Below are 21,064 nucleotides of genomic sequence, written 5' to 3' on the forward strand. Positions count from 1 at the left end.
CTGCATTTATTAGAGTGATAAACTGAACTCTGGACCTTTCCATAGAGTTTAAAGATTGTAAGGGGTTTAATGTATCTGATGCACAACATGTCTGTTCACATGACTTTAGTGTAATGAAATACGTGCAAAACAAGGCATGTCCACTGGGTGGCGTTGTAAGTCAACTGCTGTTTATTTGTATAACGTTACAGAGAGAATGAAATGTGACAGTATGTCACGGTATTCCTCTATGCTAGGCATTTTAGATGTACTATGCTATGCTATATGAACACATATACTGCATCAACATTACAGATATTATTAATCATGTGTAATAACCAGTTTCTACAGGTTACAGCTACCAACTGTAATGATTAAATAAAATTAAAAATGTCAAAGTAATTAGTATTAATGTAAGTATTATGAATAACTATTATTATTATTATTACATAATTATGATTTAATGATTGCTTCAGAAATCTAAAACATTTCCTAAATCTGTCTCAGCAGGTGATTTGAACAATTTCTTTAAAAGGATGTCTTTAAAAAGCTTTCACTCTAATCGCTCTAATATTTCTACAGTTTTATTTGATTTAATTTATTTATTACTACGTTTAATTCATGTTGTTGTTTTAAGGTATTAAAGGGAAACCCCACTGATTTTTCAAAACTGCAGAATGAATGAAATAATTAAGATGGGAACACAGTCCTTCAGTCCTTTAGAGTGGTTTGGTGTGAAATGCTAGATTCTAGAGAAACACGGGGTCAGAAATGTTCACTGCTAAATTCAGTGGTGGTCACACATAAGTGACCTCCGAATAGACCGAGGTACGGTGGCCTGTAAGCGCCAACCACAGTAGTGTGGTTGAATCAGCGAATCAGAATCCGAGAAGTTGTTCAATTATATTTGATGCCTGAGTCATGTTTTATAATAGTACACATCATTAAAAACACATGGTGCTGAGGCTCGCCAGAAGACCATTTTCTATAGATCTACAATTATTTTACCATCATCGACTTTACATTCACAATCAGAATACAGGTCTAGGTTCACTGGTGATTTTGGATAGTAAATAAAATTGCTATATTTGCGCTGAAGACATCGTTACCTCGGTTTTCCATCACCACCGCTGTAAATAAATCAGAACAAAAATAAGAGTTTCTCCACATTAAAACAATTAATGTTTAGTCCTGAAATATTTATGTTTTATTGTGTTTATTTCCAGGATAATTAGCTCAAATTATAAATCCTTTTCGTTTTTTGCATACAGCGTAATGGTGAGTGAGTGAGGATCCCCCAAGTACAATGTGGTTTATGGGGCCCCAAACGACCAGGTCTCGCCCCTCTCATCCGAATTTGACACTACAAAAAACTACATCTCCCACATTCCTTTGCGGCTGATTGCTTCACTAGTTTCGTACTCGAGTTGACTCTTCTTTAAAATTCCGTCTCATGAGCCTTTCCATTATTTAACGCCACTTCGCCGCTGTTGGGATGGCTGAGTCTGCTGTTTGCCCTGGCTTTCAGCTGGGAAGACCGCGGTACGACCAGGTAAAATCATTAGTGTCGAGTTTTTTCTCCGTTATTTTGCGGCGGACTGCATCTTTGTCAGCGGTGGTGTTTGCTGGGCGGTGATAAACAACTAATCTTTGTCGATGTGCGTCCGTCTGCTCAGTGCACGGTTTCTCCAAAAGTTACCGTCCTCTGATATTTGTTGTGAGGTGTCCTCTGATTTGTGGAGGAATTTTGGGACAGGGAATCCTGTTGCACTTGCTTGCTTAATTGTGCTCAGTTTGACTTGCAGTTGTGAGTCCTTAAAAAACACTTTCTTGTCACGTGCCGAACCAGCGGCGATGCAACAGCAGTGTTTTTTGTGTTTCTGGACTAACTGCAGTGAGAGAAGATTGTTGCATGTAAATACTGAGTAAAGTCATTCATAGCAGTTGCTGGTTATTGTTCCTACATGTTCAAAGTTCAGAGTTCACCTACTAAAGACATCATATGGGTCACACACACACACACACATATATATATAAATATATATTTCTCCAGGTTTTTAACAGACGTGTGCAAGTACAAGTGCTCCCCTGCTGTATCTGGAAATCTGGGTCACATCAGTGCAAAGAATGCAAAGTAATTGCTTGTCTTCTCGTGTCCTTATCCCTCCATCTTATCCTGCCCGGCTGTGCTGGGAGCACTTTGCGTCGGTCAAATGAATGACTGTCTATTTAAATCCCTGAGGCTCCATGGCAACGCCACGGTCAGCTTTAATTAATGGACTCTGAAATTAAAACTCAGCGCGAGGCAGACCTGATCGTACATGCCCATCATTCTCTTCATGCACTGACATGTATTAGGTTGGATGATGAATAAGGGGGTGCAGCATTTAGTCTGGAATACAGTGGCAGTATCTCCCAGCCTGCCGCGAGCAGAAGTCAGGCAGGTAGCCCATATGTCTATACCTGACATCTGGAGCACAATAAAAGGAGGATTTTCTGAAAGACAGTAACAGGCGAAATGTATTTGAAGATCATTTCTGTGTAATTAGATGATGTGAGGTGTAAGTCATTCAGAGGTTTGTGGGTTTTTTGGTGTCAGATTTCTTTGCAGTGGTGGAACCAGAGGATGCAATGTCTGCAATAAAAATAAATATTTTATTTGTATTTATTATCTAAAACTACAGGTGAAATACACATCTTTTTATACATAATGTTTTATACATTTTATACATAATATTGATGACCATAGTTAATAGTTAAACAATTTCTTGCATACAGCCCACATACATGTATTTAAATTGCATATGATGGGCAAAACTCTTTTCAAACTGATCATAACCATAAGCCTTATGGAATTAATGTTGGTGACGTAGTTTTTTAAGGCATTAAACACATTCGGCATTTGCATCCGTTCAGTTCCATTTTGTTCTATTCAGTTCTGTGCACTATCACTGTGAACAGTTCTGACTCTTAGTTTCTCGAGAACATATCATTGTGTCTGTACATTTGCTGCACTCATTTCTTGAAGCATCAGAGACACATTATGCTTTGTAAAATATCAGATATTCAGTGTAAATTACTGATATTTTAACTTAAAACAAAAGATCAGGATTGAAATGATTGAACACAGAACACAGAGCTGCAAACCTGCAGTAATGAGTCTCCAGTCTTTATTTGTCTGTTTGAGCTCTTTAAATCATCTCATTGTTCTTGGACTGCACTGAGAGCAAGGTGCAACATTCAGCTAGACTGCAGTGTCGTTATCTGATAAGGTTTCCTCTTAACGCTGGAGCATTAGCATCAAGATCACAACTGAACTGTGAATAGGCAAGGAGCCTGGCTGACTGACTGACACCCCAACATTGTAAAAATAGCAAGAAAATAATAACCATGGCAAGCCTGTAGTCTCATGACCTCATATCTTTATAGAGCAATAATACATATGCTGCTCTCGTACATACTTCATATATCCACATCGGCCCTCTTACTTTTACTTATTGTTCGTTGTTAATAGCTCTTCTGTAACTTGTATTTATTCTAATGATTTATGTCGGTTCCTGTGTGCAGTGTGTATGTACAGTACTGTGACACTGAAATCTTCTTTCAGGATCAATAAAGTGCTGTCTAATCTTATCTCTTATTTTTGTAATATATGTATTATTATTGCGTTATTACCGGGGCCACTGCAGGTGTGGTTGTGGGTTCGATCTTCACTCTGATCTCTGTCTATGAGGAGTTTGTCTTCCGCATGTCCCCATGTGCTAAGGTGGTATCCACTTTTTTTCATACAGTCTCAAAGTAATACCGTGGTATACCCTATTACCAGTCCACACTTGTGTGTAAGTTGCACAAGTAACACAGATGGTTCTATGTTTGTGGGGCTTCTGTATCTTCTGTAACCTTGTGGTTTTGGATCTAGTAAATCTAGTAAGACTTTGTCTAGTAAGCTCGGCTACAGATACACTCATTATCAGAGTCTGAAAGAATAAAGTTGAGTGAATGGTGTTGGAGTGACAGAAAGGAAAAATGAGGTAAATGAGGTCCTAAATGCACATGGGGAAATCAGCTCAATTGGCCTTGGACCAGATAGACGCAGAACAGAAATTTGACTCATCAGATACATTGTAATTTTTATATACTGTCCTCATCTTGAGATCAGTCAATATTTGTAAATACTGCAGTATACAGTATTACCAGTATACCTTCCAACCCTACGGTGTGGGTTTTCTGCACTTCCTCCACTTCCCACTCTAAACTAGATAGATAGAATAAGAAAATGGCTTAATGGGACACGTCCAGTGAACTACTTGTTACAGGGCAGTTTATGCAGGTATACACTTACTGTTGTTATCTGCAGGTTTTCTGTAGTTGTTTTAAGTCGATTTCATTGGTTTAAAGTCTATTTTATGATACATGCAGTCGTGTTTTATTCTCTAAATGTACTTAAAAGCGTGTCATACTGCAGTCTGTCATGGTAAACGTAACATATCGTCATATTATCCACCTCTGCTGTACCGTATTGCTTCTGTTGTGTTATAGTACAGTAAAGAAGGGTAAGAAAATTCAAAAATAGTCTCTACATTTATTCCGTCTTTCTGCAGGGTGCAATAGATCAGGAGGTGTTCCTTTGAAAATCAGTGAATCAGGATGTGTCCTGCTGTGTTTCTCTCTTTGGTGCTGGACACACAGCAGCACAGGAGTTGTTGTAATCAGGCAGGTACCAGGCTGCTTCCATCTTTGCGGCTGTTTTTAGCCGGATGGAGGGCGACTGAAGGATACAGCAGGATCTTTTTGTTCTTGCAGGGCTCCAGCTAGCTGCATCTCTGTGATCCGCAAGGCATATTCTCCAGAGAGGAGAAACACATGCATTATTAACAAGCGTCTTCTCCCGCAGACTTGTGCACACATACCACTGCACAGAAAAAAAACCTGCTTTGAAGCAGCCGCCTGCACCTCCGAAAAAAACCTTAGTGGGAAAAGCTGTGAGCTTCGCAGATTTTTGGACCTGCCAGATACTGAAAGATGAAAGGTAGCAAAAACTCACAGCTCCAGAGACCCTGAGAGCTATTTTTGTTTCTTCTGCTGATACTTTGTGAGAGGCAAATGTCTTAGATGCAGCCGATTGGAAGCTGCCGTTTCCTTGCTGTGTGTTGTGTGCCAAATAAACCCTTGGCATGCCATGCCATTGGGCCTCTGAAACAGTTGGCACCGGGTATGCCGCTGGCATCAGTGCTCAGACGAAGCAGGGACAGAGAGAAGGGAATAGCAATAGCAGCAGTAAGCAAGCGGAGCCTGATACTGACCTCACTTAAACAATGAATTTTCTTGTATTGTTCTGTTGAAATGATTACAAATCTTGAGATGATTACAAATTACTCAATACAGTTAGAGACACTACAATTAATGTGTTACCATATAGCTTTGTGGACTCTTGATAAATACACTATGTCCAAATGGTTGTGGACACCCCTTCTAATAAATGCATTGAGACACTTATAGTTGCACCAATTGCTGATATACACACACGCCTTGTCTAGTCTCCGTAGATAAGTATTGGCAATAGAATAGGAATCTCTGTTGCAGATGAACATTAACCTATTGTATTGGCACTGTGCCTAATGCCAGACGTAAGCTAGTACCATATAAAGCCCCCCAGAAAGAAACTGTGAATTAGCAGGTGTCCCTATCCTTTTGTCCATGTCGTCTAGTGAAGAATTTCAGACCCAGGGTCATATCAACAGAGAGACCAGTTAGAATGTGAAATAGGAGTTACTGTCATGCAGTTTGCTAACTAAGCATTACCAGATTCCCAAGAAGCTGTAATTAATGAATCAAGTTTAAATTCTGACATTTTGCTAATAAGCTGTAATGACATCACTGAAATGAATGTATAATGGAATAATGGAATGTTTAAAGGCTCAGTCAGAAAGTCCTGCATGTCTTGTAGTTAGTACTGAAACAGCCTCTACTGTGTAGCTTTATAAGCATGTATCATGCTGTTAGTGGATTCTTATCTAGTCCTCGGGTGGTGGTGGTGGAGCAGAGTCAGCAGTTTCTGATGGCCTGTTTAATGGAATGTGTTTTTCCCCCAGAGCTCTTTTCTCGGCAGGTTCAGACACTTTGTTGACATCATTGATCCCAGAACTCTTTTTGTATCAGAGGTAAAAAAAAAAAAAAAAAAAACACGCCTATTTTTCATCCATATGAACCCACATAGTTATTAACAAAACACATTGTTAATTACAGTTGTCAGTATAAATGAGGTACAGTTGTTTACAGATAATTTACAGTGTTTGTAATTTCTGATTAATTTCAGGCTCGCTTACAGGAGTGTGTTGCACTCCTAGACGATTTTAAACATGGAACTCTACCTCCTGGAACTACAGCCCAACAGGTGAAGTCGTATAAACACACCAAGCATTAAAGCAACGGTTTTAGCGTGGATACCCCGAAGATTGTTTAACAGCTTAGTGGTTGGTCTGACTTTTTGAGTTAAATTCTGTGTAGTTACGGCAGCTATCTAGAGTGGCATCCAAAGGCGTAAATAATTTGTTGTTGTTGTTATTATTATTATTATTATTATTATTATTGATAATAATAATAATAATACTTTTAATGCCTTTAAATGCTTTTTAATGCATTCATTTTTTGTCTTTGTATTTTTCTGCTTATGTAAAGCACTTTTTCACACACTGAATTGCCAGTGTGTATGAAAGGTGCTATACAGTAAAACTTGCCTTCTTAGTTTCGCACTGGAGCTACAAGGCTAATGTAACTACCAAGCTTATATACCAAGAGTTAGCCTTTTTCAAACAGTAGGATTAAATCACTGAACTCTTTCTTTAAACTATGAAGACAAGAGTAGAACTGGTTGTGAAGAATGTGTGTAGAATTAAATGGTTGTGAACACCCTGACAGCTGCCTGAGACGTTGTTTTACAGATGTTCTGAGATAAAGATGAGCCTTGCAGAGGTGCATGCAGAACTATTTTACCATCATTAACATTACATTCAAACACTCAGAAGACACATTTAGGTTCACTGGTCATTTTGGGTAGTAAATAAAACAACTATATTTGCACTGTAGACCTCACAATCTCCTATCACCACCACTCTTCTCTGCAATGAACAGTGCCCATTTCTGTCTCTGCAAATGAACTAGGCAGACTCTTTTTTTTTTAATCTGTGAAGTTCCCTCCCACTGTAATCTCAGATAGACTTGTTGATGTGGTTTCTGACACTGTGTAGTGTAACATTGTTGTACAATGTCATTAAACACATCCGCTAGTCTCTTTGAGATTATACAGGCCTATAACTTGACCAATCAAGTACATTTAGAGTAAAGGGGGGATTGCGTAGCTAATTCACCAAACTGTCGTTCAAAAGTCATAGGAAATGTAATATCCAGCTAAAAACTCCGGTACCGTATGCTATTAAATCAGCACGAATTCTGCATTCACAGCTTTGGTTTCTAGGCTTAAGCTCTTTGGTTTGTAGCCTCAGCCAAAACAGCACCTTTCTCTGTGGCTAAACTCAATGCTGTCCTGTATAGCATTTCCCTGAAAAAAGGATTCAGTGTGTGTTTTGTCACGTTTCAGCTGTGGGAGGCTCAGAAAGTGAAGCAGGTGAGAATAAAACATGTATGTCCATTGTTAAGGCTAATTGGGTCTTGCTTAGCACAATAACTGAGCGAGAGTTATCTATCCCACTGCAGGCTATTATTCACCCTGACACTGGACAGAAGATCTTCATGCCTTTTCGTATGTCAGGTATGGCTGCAGTGTATTGGTATTGATTGTGGTTCAGTTGTCCAAACACATGTGTTTGCAGCATGAGGGGAAGCTTTATGTTTATGCTTTGTCTATTTTAAACAAGAGTTAAGTTACTGGTAAATATATTTTTTGGATTAAAATATATATATATATATATATATATATATATATATATATATATATATATATATATATATATATATATATATATGCAACTATAGCAACTATAACCATGCAATTGAATCATAAGGTTTGATTTTTAAAAGAGAATAATAAGATTCCATTGTTTACGGCTTAACCACCAGTTTCAGATGAAAATATTTGATCACTGCATCACTGAAAGGTTTTATTTGTCCTTTAAAAACTTAAAAACAAAAACACGCCAGGTCTTTCAACCAATCAGGAACATGGCTGTAATGAGAGGGGAATGTTAATTGTTCCAGACTGTGAAGAGCACACTGCCAGCAGTCTGCCACAATCTAGCCCAACAGCACAGTATTTTTACGTAGGAGAAAAATATAGAGAATTAAAAAAGAGAAACATAGATAGGTAGATAAATAAATACATTAATTGTATGCATTTTTCTTCTACATTATGAAAGCAGGTGCTACAGGCTAGGCAGGTAGTCAGAGGTCCATAAATGGCTCCCATTTTCTCCAGAAGATTTCTCCTTTATCCTTTAGACAAACAGCACAGTATTCTGAGGGCCTAATGAGCATTTGGCGTGCCAGATTGGTTGCAGGCCTGGTGTTATGAGCTGAGTGGGTAGAGGCTTATTCTTGCAAGCTGAAAGCTTTCTGGTTTGAATTCCTTCTGAACTGTATACGCTACAACACGGATATGCTGCAAGCGTGATGCACTGAACCTACCTGATTCCAGATGTTAGAAGGATTTGACTCCATGTAGCCACAATATCTTTTGTGGAGTCATGTACTAATGTTGGTTGGATGATTAGTTCTGATGATTAGATGATTAGTTCATAAACTCCACCCAGCTCATTCCTGAGGTACTGACTGGAGCTTCATCACTCCAGAGAGCTGAGATCCCTAAAGGGGACTTTATAGCCGACACTGGGACACTGGGACACTGGGAGCTAGACATGGTGACCTTAGATTCCTGTGTAGCTGCTTCAGTCTTATTCGGTTGACAGTGCTTTTCAATGTAGATTTTAAAAGCTTACCATAGCTAATTAGAAGGGATGTCTGAATACTTTTGGACATGTAGTGTGTACAATAGCTGACCATTATAATGGATACAGTGTAAATACACACTTTCTTGCAACAAAAGCTTCTGCTAGGAATGGGTTTGTCTGACATTTGCTTCTTTAGTTTGCGCTGGAGCTATGAGGCTGATGTAACTACACAAGTAGTTAAAGCTTAAAGCTACCAGTGATGGAACAGTATAAATTCCATTATAGCCTCAATCTTTAATCTAAACTAGATGCAGGGGTGATGTTTGCTCTTAGTTAGAGCTGTGAGCTTAACACATGCTAGCATCTGCTGAGTAGCAGTAAGCGTACAAGACTCAGTAATGAGTGTGTCTGAAGAACAGCCTTAACTCCAGTGCTTCAGATTTATGCTGATTTCTTTTCTTCTGGAGAGTTTAGAAGTGCTAAGGAGGCAAAGACACACTCTTTTATTTAGCAAGATCTTTATTATGTCTCTGTTATTTGTATTCTTAATCTGCAATTCTTTTTATCTCTTAATAGGTTACGTCCCGTTCGGCACACCAATTGTAAGTCTTACATTTCCAATGAAATATTGATCAATTATTATTACAACATATCCCCAAGCATCTACATTGCTCCTGTTGAATGGAATGCAATATCAATTCAGGTCATAACTGTACTCAGTACTATATATTATTTAGATATTTTTCAAGGCTTCCTTTTTTTGTTAAACATCAGACATGCTAGACAGTGCCAAATGCCTTCAAAATGAATGTTAGACTAAATGCAAAAGGCAATATTAAAGTTTCCACCTCACTTTTTTCATGCTTTATTTTGGCTCTCCAAAATACAGAATGCTCATGGAAGACGTCAACATAAGCTCGACAAAATAAGCAAGAGAATATAGCTGCTCAATCTAGTATTTCATGCCGGACACATTTTGCCTCAACGAATAAGGCTGAGGACTTACAAACACAATGTGGTGCCCACTGACAGTTCAGAATCTGTATGTTTGACAGATGTCCTTACTTTTTTTTTTACTGTAATTTAAAAACACCATTAGTTAATTTATTTATAAAACTATGTAATTAACAATGTTGCAGGTGGTCGGCCTACTCCTCCCAAACCAGACTCTGGCATCCACTGTCTTCTGGCAGGTAAATGTTTTTCTCTTGAACATACACTCATTGAGCACTTAGTCACTTAATTAGTCACCTACACATTTATGCAGCTATCTAATCGTCAATCGAATGGCAGAGGGGCTACAACAGCAGAAGACCACATTGGGTTACACTTCTGTCAGCCAAGAACAGAATGCTAAGGCTGCAGTGGGCACAGGTTTTCGAACAGTTGGAAAAACAGTTTCCACTGAGGTACAAAGATGGAAGGGTCAGAATATGGTACAACAGCATGAATTCATGAACGTAACTTGACTTGGTTTTTACAGTCCGGGCTACTTCCAGCATGATAAAGCACCATTTAAAAACTAACTCTAACTGAACATGACTATGAGTTCAGGGTTCCCACTGAAATCTGCAGGAATTTCAAAGGCCATTTTAAGAGCAAAGGGAGACCCTACCAATATTTAGTATAGTATATGTATAGTATATGTTCCTAATAAAGTGCTCAGTGACTGTACATAAATATGATCAGTGAGAAAAGTCAAATGTACACTACATGGGCAAAAATATTGGAACATCTACACGTTACACATACAGGAGCTTTTATGGCATTCCTTTCTAAATCCATAGGCATTAATATGGAGCTGGTCCCTATTTGCAGCTTTAACAGCAGATCTGGAACTTGCAGTTATTGAGTCAGCAAAGCATTGGCCACTTTTATGCACTGTGCTCTGAGCTCAGCACTCTGCAACCCCACTCTGTAACTTTAAGTGGTCCTGCTGTACTTTATGCTGTAGTTTCTAAACACTTCCACTTTTCATAATACCACTTACAGTTGATGGTGAAATATCTGGGAGAGAAGACATTTCTCCAACTGACATGTTGCAGTTTGTTGCAATCCTTTTACATACAGTTCCACGCTGGAATTCAGTGAGCTGTTAGGAACCACCCAGTCTTTCACTAATGCTTGTAAAGACAGACTGCATGTCTAGGTGCTTGATTGTATACACCTATGGCAATGGCACTGAATATACCACCTGATTAAGAGGTGTGTCCCAATATTTTCGTCCATATAGTATATTTTTGGCCTCACAGTACAGCAGCAAGTTGAAATAAATTCTGTTTTCACAACACCATAGTGTGCTTCGTGAAATCTATGGGAATATGATAAGATGACCAAAGTCATGCTTTACTTTGACCTTCGTCTGTGCCCCTCTCTCTCCCCTGCTCTGACACTGTGTTCTGTGTTCTCCTGTCTCCACTGTCTCCTGCAGTGGTTAAACCAGAGCCACAATGCCTGTGTGAACTACGCCAACCGCAATGCCACAAAGGTACGGTGGCTTTACTCTTGTCATTCAGGTCAGTTCTTTAGTTTTAATGTAGTTTTAATGTAATTGCAGATGGCCTTTCAGTGAAGCGATGCTTTGTGTCACTTCCACTTCAGTAGGCTTTAGTTGCCGCTTAAAGCAGGACATCTGTTCTACATCTGCTCCCTGACCCCAGGCTGCTCGTGCTCCAGGCTGGGAGTCAGATTGTGTGTATTCAGACGTGCTGAGCATTATAGAAAGTTATCTTGATATTGCTGTTTGTCTCTCCAGCCCACACCAACCTCTAGGTTTATTCAGGGATACCTGGGAGCTGTCACGAGTGCAGTCTCTATTGCGGTTCGTCTTATAAATTCTGTACATTTTTTTTTTCTGTAGCGTTGAAATATTTCAATGCATCTGCAATGCCTGAATTTGGGGTTATTAATAAATTATTACTCATTCACTTTGGCTTATCTGCTATGTGCTGTAGGTGGGTTTGAATGTGCTCATCGAGAAATCCAGGACATTTAGCCCAGCCACCAGACTCATCATACAGAGATTCGTCCCTTTCCCTGCTGTGGGTGCGTACAGTACTGAGGCATTGAAGCTTCAGTCCAAAGTGAGCCGTCATTTTTCCTTCTCTGATTGAACTGAATTGCATCTCCCATTGTATTGATCACTGTGTTGAGCTCCCCCTGCTGGCTGACTGTGGCTTCAGCATAATATGTGGAATGGATGTCTAAAAACAAATACTTGGACCTCAAATACTTTTTTATATTTTGATATTACAGATCTGAGTCAGATTAATGCAAGTTTCAGTAATGAGGTTTTTAAGATATATACCAATATAGGATATGGGAGGGAATTTTAACAGTTCAACAGATTAACAGTGATAAACTAGTTTGGGCTGTTAATGCTAAGCAGCACCGATCCTCTTATTTTCCTCACAGCCTGCGCTAACATCTGTAACGTGGCTCTGATGAGACACAATGAGCTCTCAGAGGGAATTGATGTGCTGGACAGCAATGGGAATGTGGTGGGCTCCTCCAAAATAGCCGCCAAACATGTGAGTGAATTGTTGATATACACTACACATACACACTCTAGTATTTACTGTGTAGTCCATGTATACTGTATATACACCAGCAGCTTTACTCTTCTTTACTAGTCTGTTTTTCACTAGTGATATGAAAGTTGTTGTACAAATATAATCCTGAGTGTGTGTGTGTGTGTGTGTGTGTGTGTATTGAGAGATTTTTTAAAGCAAGTCTGCTCAGAATCCTTAATATGTCATGATTTCCATCTAAAAACATTTGCAATATAAATAAATGTATATGAATCTAGAGAATCCTCCTAAACATGTCCCATCTCCAGAGTTTTTCATGCTAAAAAAGGGGTAGATTTCCCACTGTAGAAGAAGAAGTAGAGAAGAAAGAGGAACATTTTAGTTATTTGCTTTTCCCCCAGGCACTGATGGAGACAGCTTTTACGCGAGTGGTGTTACCATTGCCCATCTTTGTCCTCCCTCCTATAATCATGGCCTTCCTGGAGAAGTAAGTGATCATATTTACCTATACAGGGCAAATAAGAGTCAATTAAATATATCACTCTTATAAGTGAACATCAGTACTTATAATGGGAAAATGAATTTTCTCCTTTTATTTAAAATAAAAGATGGTGATGTAAAACTTAACGTTCACTTCTCAGTCTGAACAGTCCATACATGGAAACTAAGATACAACAATGACCCGTTTTGAATTCACTTTTTGGTGACCAATACATTAGCTGTAACTGCTTCTTTGGCCTAAAGCAGTTTAATTCCAACCACTCATGTTATAAAGTTAATGTTATAAAGACTCAGTTTCAGTCTGTTTTTAAGGGAAGCTCAATACAGGCAATCAACAGCTCATTTACATGTTTAGTTTGTTAAACCAACAACAACATCTAGTGATTCTTATAAGTGAACATCATGAGCAGAAAAATAAATACAAGAAGGAAAATCTAGGAAATGGCCCAATATTTGACCACAGTATCATTTCAGTTATTTATTCCATTCTGCTTCTCTTTTCATTCATATTAGAACAAAACAAAATGCCATGATCTTGTATCTGGGGAATTGTTTATTAATTGTAAAGCACTGTATTGCAATGTACTTGCCTACATGGATGCATATAACTATGTGGCTTTTAAATCTATGTTTATACAGCTGTGGACTCCAATCTGACATGATAAAAAGGCTGGAACTGAGGGAAAAAGTTTATTTTTTAGTCCATGTACCAAAGATGTCATTTTGCTGCATTACCATGTCCACCCTGAGATCAGATGATTGTTTATACAGAATATATAAATAAAAGTACAGAATGAATAAACATTAATTTGAAATATTTCATACATAGTGTTTGTTATTCTAACTGGAGCATGTCCGGAGAGCACCGGGGAGAAAATATTGTTTTTCTGATGCTTGTGTCTTTTGTACTCCTGTTCTCAATAGGCGCCCGCTGTTGCAGGCCCACCGCAGGCTCATGTTGCCTGTACACAGCCTGGTGTGTCTGGCTGCATTCGGCCTGTCCCTCCCACTGGCCATCAGCCTCTTCCCACAGATGTCTGAGGTACTGCTGCACTGATCCGGCTCCATATAGGATAAAGAAAAAATGACTTTAAACTCTCTCCAGTAGACAGAGATGCTGCAGAATTCATTTCCCACAGCTGACCTGTGTTGACATTAATTTTGGTGGTGGTGTGTGAGTGTGTGTGTGTGTTTGCACAATGAATAATGAAGGTTGTAGCTGAGCCTGCTCGCTAATCACTTTTCTGCACTTCACAGATTGAGGCGTCTCACCTTGAGCCGGAAATCGCCATGGCAACAGATTGCAAGGTGCTGACCTATAACAAGGGACTGTGATGAAAAGAGACAAACAGGACAAGGCGGTGAGAAAGAGAAGGAAGCAGGGAGAAATGTGAGGGAAGCAGAAGGCAAATTATTCTCCCTTTAAGCTGCTGTCGTCAACAAAATCCAGAGGCCTTGTAGCAAGACGGCCACGGTGGATTGTTTGGGGGTGGGGTTAGACTGTAGCCTAAGAGCAATACTTACATCCAATCAACTACCTTACCTTAACAGTCAAGCCATTAATCTGTTTTTAAATGTATGAGATTAGTGATCAATAATTATGTATTTCACGCAATAGCATTTATTTAGAAAGGACACTTGGCCTTCCTCTTTATAACAGTGTATATTAGGCTGCTAGGCCTGTTTTTATAGAAAATGCACAACAGTAATACTGTGTTTATATTACTTGGCTAGTATGCATTTTACTATTATGGAGATAGTGTTGGACTGATATTTTCTAAAGGCCTGGATACACTGAGATTTCCATACAGTCCAGCAAAAAAAATTAGTTCTGTTGTGTCACAAAAATCAGTACTTTACATGTAACAGCTTATTCAGTGCCCATCAGTGCAGCTCGTCCATTTCCAGATGCAGCCAGTCAGAACAGAGCTTGTTTACATATACTTTAGTCTTAAAGGTACAGTAACAGATATTGCCTGTTTACTGAGATGGTCCTCAATGCACAACCAGAGATCCAGAGGCTGATTTGCCCATCGTGTGTTCACAGAATTGAACTGCCAAGTTTTATACTCAGTAGGCTACATAGTTTAAACTGACGTTTTCCTTCTCAGGAAACTACACCTTTTGACAGTTCATGATTATTTGCATGGCCATACTCACTAGAATTATGGAGAATTATGGAGAATTCTAAAAAAAAATCAACTTCCTCACAGGCTTCATCCTTAGCAACTTTAAACCTTCGAGAGCTCCAACAGTAGATAGAGATTAAGGAAGAATTAGTGTCACACGCTTAGCTGTGGCAGATTCAGCGGTCAGTCTGCAGCTATTATTCACACAACTTTATTTGAAAGTGCAGGATTTCAGACCCATAGAAACACAATGGGTGTGTTCCAATTGCATACTGCCCAGCCAACATGTCCATGTGGGGCCTGTATGTGTAGCCCAACTGGGAACTAGAAAGTTTTGTCTTTGGGTTTCACTTTGGCCCCACATATAGATGCCCACCAGGGTCAGTGATGGGACCAGGAGGGATTAAATGTGGGTCTCTGGGTTTTACACTGCACGTGGGGCTTAGATTGGACCAAATTGAGATTAAGGAGCTATAATGATAGGGCCCATTTAGGAAGCCTAACTGGGTCCCAGTAAAAACACATGTACAAACCCAATCAGAGCTTTATTGAGAATTTCTTCAGGTTCATCTTGCATGCCAGTAGTCTGCTGGCCTTATTCAGGTAAACATGCAGCATTTGTCAGAGTGTGACTCCAACTTTCCACTTATAGCCTATAACATGTCCAGAGAGCATCCTAGGAGAAAACATTGTTCACCTGTGGCAGTATTAAAGATTCAGCAGTATGTGCCTGTCACCATTGTTTGTGCCAAGATACAAGACAGCCCACTGCAGACTGCTAATATAAGTTTAATTCATAGCGTATCGTTTTCAGTCATGATTGATAAATTGCACTTATGAAGGCAGTAGCATCTGGTTCATTGAATACTAAGATGTGAACCTTTTGTATGAGAATTGACCAAACCCAGTGCCAAATAGTATAGCAACATCAACTCAGTGCACCCAGGCCTTTAAATGCATGCACAGGTTTTGTAATTCTAATATGGCATACGTTTATTTCTATAGTGCACAGGTTATGTCTCCTTTATTAACGGCTTTATCTTTATATGTCTATTAATGCCTGTATTGATGTATTACTTGCTTTACCCTGCAACACACACTTGAGGCATTTAAGTATTTTCATGATCTTAAGAAGAGTGTCATTTTAGACCTTTTTAGAAATGTTTTACTTGACTGTGAGTTTTGTGACCCTGTATGAGAAATGTGAATTAAGGATGTATGAGCCTTTTCCTATCGTGTGTATTTTGCACTTATACTGAAATAACACATTTAATCAGAGTTTAATAACAGAATGCTGCTGCAACTCTGCTGTCATACTGGGTTTTCAATCTTCATTCTATAGCTCAAAGTCACTCCACAGGAAAAGAAACACATCTGTTCTATAAGGTAGACAAGGCCCAACATATATGTCAGACATATATTGTCGCTGGTTTACAAAACTAGTTATTTTTGTTGTTATTCACTTTTTGACATACTTTAAATCTGGTGATTATTCGTTGCTTCATGTTTAATTCAAATTTCATAATGAATAAACCAATAGAATGAAAATGACTGAAATTTTTCCATTTTGGAAATACAAGGTTTTCCCCTAGCATTTACCATGCTAGAGGGAAAGAAGCACAAGAACATTTGGCAATATGTAGCAAGGCATTTTAAATGCTTTATTACTTTCACAACTTCATATAAATAGTTCAATACAGATACAAACAGCAGTATAAAACATTCACATTAGCGATATTCACATTTTCATACTCCAAACCAACCTCTCTCTCTCATTATCTCTGGTTTCTCACTCAGCTATCAGTGTGTCACCACAGCCACCCACATCTCTTAGAGGTCAGAGGTCAAAGGGGGAGTGAGGGCATTCTTTAAATTCCCTTAGAGTGGTATTACAGGCTCCTCCCTGACTGACGCCACCCTCTGAATTGCATTCATGGGGTGTTGTCCCTCAGCAGCTGCATCTACACAAACAGCGTCATATGAAAAACCTTCACACAGTGGAAGGGAATGTGGAGGGTTCGCACACCTGTACATTCAGGAGCATGCACACATGCGTAACCCTGCATCTTTGCACAAAGCAGTATGAGTCTGAACTGAGCACATGCTGCATGCCAGTCTTCCTTCCCATTTTACTTCCTACACCACCAATGACAAAAATACTTCGTTCGCGAGCTTCAAGGGAGAGGCAAAATTCATAATTCTGCAAAATTCAGTACTGTGTGTCCGTCAGTGACATTAACACTAAAATACTAAAACCACAGGTAAAAATGAGCTTAAAACTTGTGTGCAAAATGTGTTGGTGCAGTCGTGTGCACTTGAACCAATGCAACTAAAGATTACAAACACAGCGACTAAGTCATGTGTAAAGTACCCAGTTTAAGCTACTCCATGTAAACAATATTTAAAGCTAATTTGTAATGAGGTTTCCACTGCACTTCACAGACATGCACGGCCAAGTAAGTGTCTAAAGTTTGCAGTGCAACAATATCGGACTTAAAGAAGACTAGAAGAAGCTCCACGCAGAAGCTGAACTTACCGACAGAACAAAAATCTATTTAACTTTACCTAATGACCAGAACATTAGAACCTCTACATTCCAGTCCTGGCAACTGTTTTCATCTGTTTAGAAAAGAACCCATAAACTAAACGAACCTGTGTCAGTCGGTGGTGGAACATTCTGGAACAAAGTGGATGGAGAGACATCAACATACCCAAACTTTTGATTTGTGTGCCATTCCTGTGTGTTACGCTAAAGAAAGTCCACAGCAGTGTTCTAGTGTGTTCTCCCCCATTCACACAGCTCATTAATGTTATGTGCATATGCACTGTTCTAGACTAGTGACACTAGGGAGAACATTCGAGATCAGCATGAAATGGGGAGAGCATTCTAGAACGTTCTCCCAATTCAGCCAGTTCTAGAGTGCTTTACTTAAATGATGATGATGTTGTTCTAGGATGTTCTCCCTGTTGTTTTCTTCTTTCTCATGGCTGCACAGTGCTTCTCCATTCACAATATTCTAGGATGTTCTTTTAAGAAACACTGTTCTAGAGTGTTCCATCCTGTCACAGTGTTTCAAGATGTTCTCTTCATTCAATCTAGCAGAATTGTAGATCCACATCTACACTGGTATTGTATGGTCTCCCCATCTACACTGTTCTACCATGTTCTCTCGGATTCTCACTGTTCTATGATGTTCTCACCACTCACTCTAGTTTATTAAATTGGTCAGCTCTCTTTCTAATCATTACAGAACCCACTGCCAGTATTGGAATGTAGAGTTTTCTTGGTGCATGTTAGATCAGCGTGCTTTGGCCTTAAGTGTTCTCCTACTGCTCATCTAACCTGACCAACTACAGGAGAAGTGTGGATCATCAGAAGAGCTAAATCTGTTGGTTACGGGACTAAATGAACACAGCAGGTGTTTGTGGGGGGTGTGCGTGTTGGCAGGGTAGGGGACAGTCTACGTGAGCCTGGCCCAGGAGGAGCTCCTTTTCTCTGGACAGACACGGCCCGCTGATCTGCTGACTGTGGGAGTGGTAGAGCCTCAAGAAGGACAGGATGGAGTGAGTCAACCACAGAGCAGTCACACACCACAGAGCAATCTACAGAGCAGAAACAGACACAGCGTGAGAGTCAGCTGGTTTTATACTGGTTTTATACTTGCCCAAACTAATCGCTCCAAGGGTGAAAACAAACCAGAGACCGACCAGACTAAAAAGTGCAGATGTGAAAACACCCTAAGATGCTTTTGGGAAACTGGCCAAGACTTTTTAGGTTACACTGGAAAACATTTACTAATTTACTGCATCTGCAATCAATTAAAACCACATCTAAAACAATAACCAGAACAGCAGCAACTGTCCCTTAATTGTATGAACGTTTGATTACGAACAGACTGACAGAAATGCTCCAAAATTCCTTAGAATAAAACCTCTTCACATACACTCAGTTTTGCACCCATCTTTCTATGTAATGCAAATCCAGATCTAGTCCCAGTTGCCTTCTTTTAGGTGAGAAGCTTAAACTAAAATAACATCTTTAAGTGTTTGTTTTTTTTAATTCCATAGTGCTGTACCTGCGCACAGGTGAGCTCTGAATAGAAGGAGGAAGTTTCCACATCCAGATAGAGGGGCACAGACTGCGACTCAGCACAGCTGAGGAGAGAATGAGTCATGAGTCAGCAGCTGTAGGAGTCAGTTTTGACAGTCATGTGTTTGTGTGTAATTCTTACATGTGACTCAAATTCCTGCAGTTACTGTAATGATCTGAACCAAAGGAAACAGTGATAAGGCATATTTATCAATGTGTTAAATAGGGATCCTGTCACATTAGGAAGGTATTTACTAAAAATAAAGCAGCCATAAAGTCAGTAAAACTAAACACACCATCATCATACACTTTTATAGCATTCCTGTTATCTACAGCATGATTACAAATGATCCTAACAAGTTTATGACTGGTTACTATAATCTTACATCTACACAAATCACCACAATTGCATCTACAGAAGGCTAGTAATGTTCTGTACACCCTAAATATTACTCCTAAATTTAGGTTTACTACTTTGCCACAATCCTGAGGCCTCACCTGTATGGTCGGGTGTTTTGGTCAGTGACAGTGTTGCACCAGGACACCAGGCCAAGGGTGAGAGTCACACTGGCTCCTCCAGAAAGGAAAAGCAGACACAGGCTCAGCAGCAGCGTAAGGAAGGCCGAGAACAAGGTGCTGCAGAGGAGAGGCAGACATTTAACTTCCAGTGGGCTTGGCTTTGAAGTAAGATCAGGTAGCCAAGATAGAGGCCAAGTGACCAAAGGCAGTGATGGCTATTCTATATGCAAGACTAACAAATATTTTCCCCTTGATATTAGAGTGTTTTTTTATATAAACTTTGCATCATCTTGGCATTATTGACTATAATAATAGCATTGCTGCAGTGCATTGTAATAGTAAAGTAATATATTTAATAAATATTTGCTGTAAAGATGGCTGGTATTATTATTATTATTGGTAGTAGTATTATATATTATTATAAGTAGTAGCAGTACCACCAATAATAACAAATAATAATACATTTTATTTCTAATGGTTCTTAATCACAGTGTGCTATAATCTCTGGCAGTCACTCACTCGTCATGCCGGCGGTGGAGGTAGAAGAGGCTCCTCCAGCTCTGCGTCGCGCCGTACAGAACGGTGAAGACCCCAACAAACGTGGCGAACTGGCAGGCCGCAGGAGGTCCCCACTCCTGCACCACCAAGTGCGTGACTTCTTCTGCCTGCCCGCCGCCCACGGTCAGGTTCTCTGTCCGCCAGAAGCCGCGGCTGAAGAGCGCACACCGCCCCTTAAACGCCGAACCGTTTAGCGCCAGTGGCACGACCACCAGCAGGCCCGCTATCACGGACAGGGTGTGGGCGGCGCAGTGCGCCAGCAACAGCCGACGAACCAGCTCCATGTCTTTGGCCAGGTTAAAACTCGACTCCTACGATGATCCGGATCCCGCTACGCACTCGTGTTTCACCTGCTCACGCAGCTGCTGGGCTTTATTTACTATCTAACGTAAAGCGTTATAACCTGGACCCCCGCGCAGCACCACCACCACCGCCAGACTCACACAGCAGCCTGTCCACGAGGGACTCCGCCCCTCCGCCTCTGCGTCACACATTCCGCCGTGACGTCTTTGAGCATGATTGGCCAGTTTTGGCCCCACGCGTTCTTTCAAATAATCAATGCAGTGTGGAAAATTCCAGGGCAGCAGGACACGAAAATCACACTGGACCACTAATGCAATCAGATACATTGGTTTAAATAAACACATTAAAACACAATACAAAAGTCAACTGCAAAAAATAACATAAAAATGACTAAAAAACTTAATAATGTAGCTATATATTTGAAATGTTTTCCCATGGTCTTTTTGTTTCTGAGCCTGATCCTTTTTTTATATCGATCACATATATCGTGATTTTTATCAGTTCATGTATAATATAAAATTCAGTATTTGAATCTTGCTAAAATACAAAAAA

At 39.8% G+C, this 21,064-nt stretch overlaps 2 protein-coding genes across 3 annotated transcripts; one reads left to right on the forward strand and one right to left on the reverse strand.

The window, feature by feature from the left end:
- The first annotated feature begins 1,397 nt into the window (after positions 1-1,397).
- On the forward strand, positions 1,398-16,590 carry sfxn5b (sideroflexin 5b). 2 transcript variants are annotated; one of them, XM_072663023.1, is made up of 14 exons: positions 1,398-1,531; positions 6,072-6,140; positions 6,296-6,373; positions 7,577-7,603; positions 7,693-7,747; positions 9,459-9,484; positions 10,022-10,075; positions 11,314-11,370; positions 11,638-11,703; positions 11,837-11,927; positions 12,297-12,412; positions 12,814-12,899; positions 13,838-13,955; positions 14,171-16,590. In XM_072663023.1, exons 1-14 carry the CDS (start codon positions 1,475-1,477, stop codon positions 14,246-14,248), a joined length of 978 nt encoding a protein of 325 aa, XP_072519124.1. In that variant the 5' UTR covers positions 1,398-1,474; the 3' UTR covers positions 14,249-16,590. The 2 variants fall into 2 exon arrangements, with proteins under 2 accessions (XP_072519124.1, XP_072519125.1); XM_072663024.1 differs by lacking the exons at positions 12,814-12,899; positions 13,838-13,955; positions 14,171-16,590 and having other exon boundaries at positions 11,837-11,965; positions 12,297-12,407.
- An 80-nt stretch (positions 16,591-16,670) lies between these two features.
- LOC140540849 (transmembrane protein 179) lies at positions 16,671-20,693 on the reverse strand. Its single transcript, XM_072663284.1, has 4 exons — positions 20,171-20,693; positions 19,631-19,768; positions 19,119-19,197; positions 16,671-18,645 (listed from the first exon to the last, which is right to left on the reverse strand). Exons 1-4 carry the CDS (start codon positions 20,491-20,493, stop codon positions 18,445-18,447), a joined length of 741 nt encoding a protein of 246 aa, XP_072519385.1. The 5' UTR covers positions 20,494-20,693; the 3' UTR covers positions 16,671-18,444.
- Between the last annotated feature and the right edge of the window lie 371 nt (positions 20,694-21,064).

The sequence above is a fragment of the Salminus brasiliensis genome, chromosome 19 (genome assembly GCF_030463535.1).
Source record: "Salminus brasiliensis chromosome 19, fSalBra1.hap2, whole genome shotgun sequence".
NCBI classification, from domain to species: domain Eukaryota; kingdom Metazoa; phylum Chordata; class Actinopteri; order Characiformes; family Bryconidae; genus Salminus; species Salminus brasiliensis.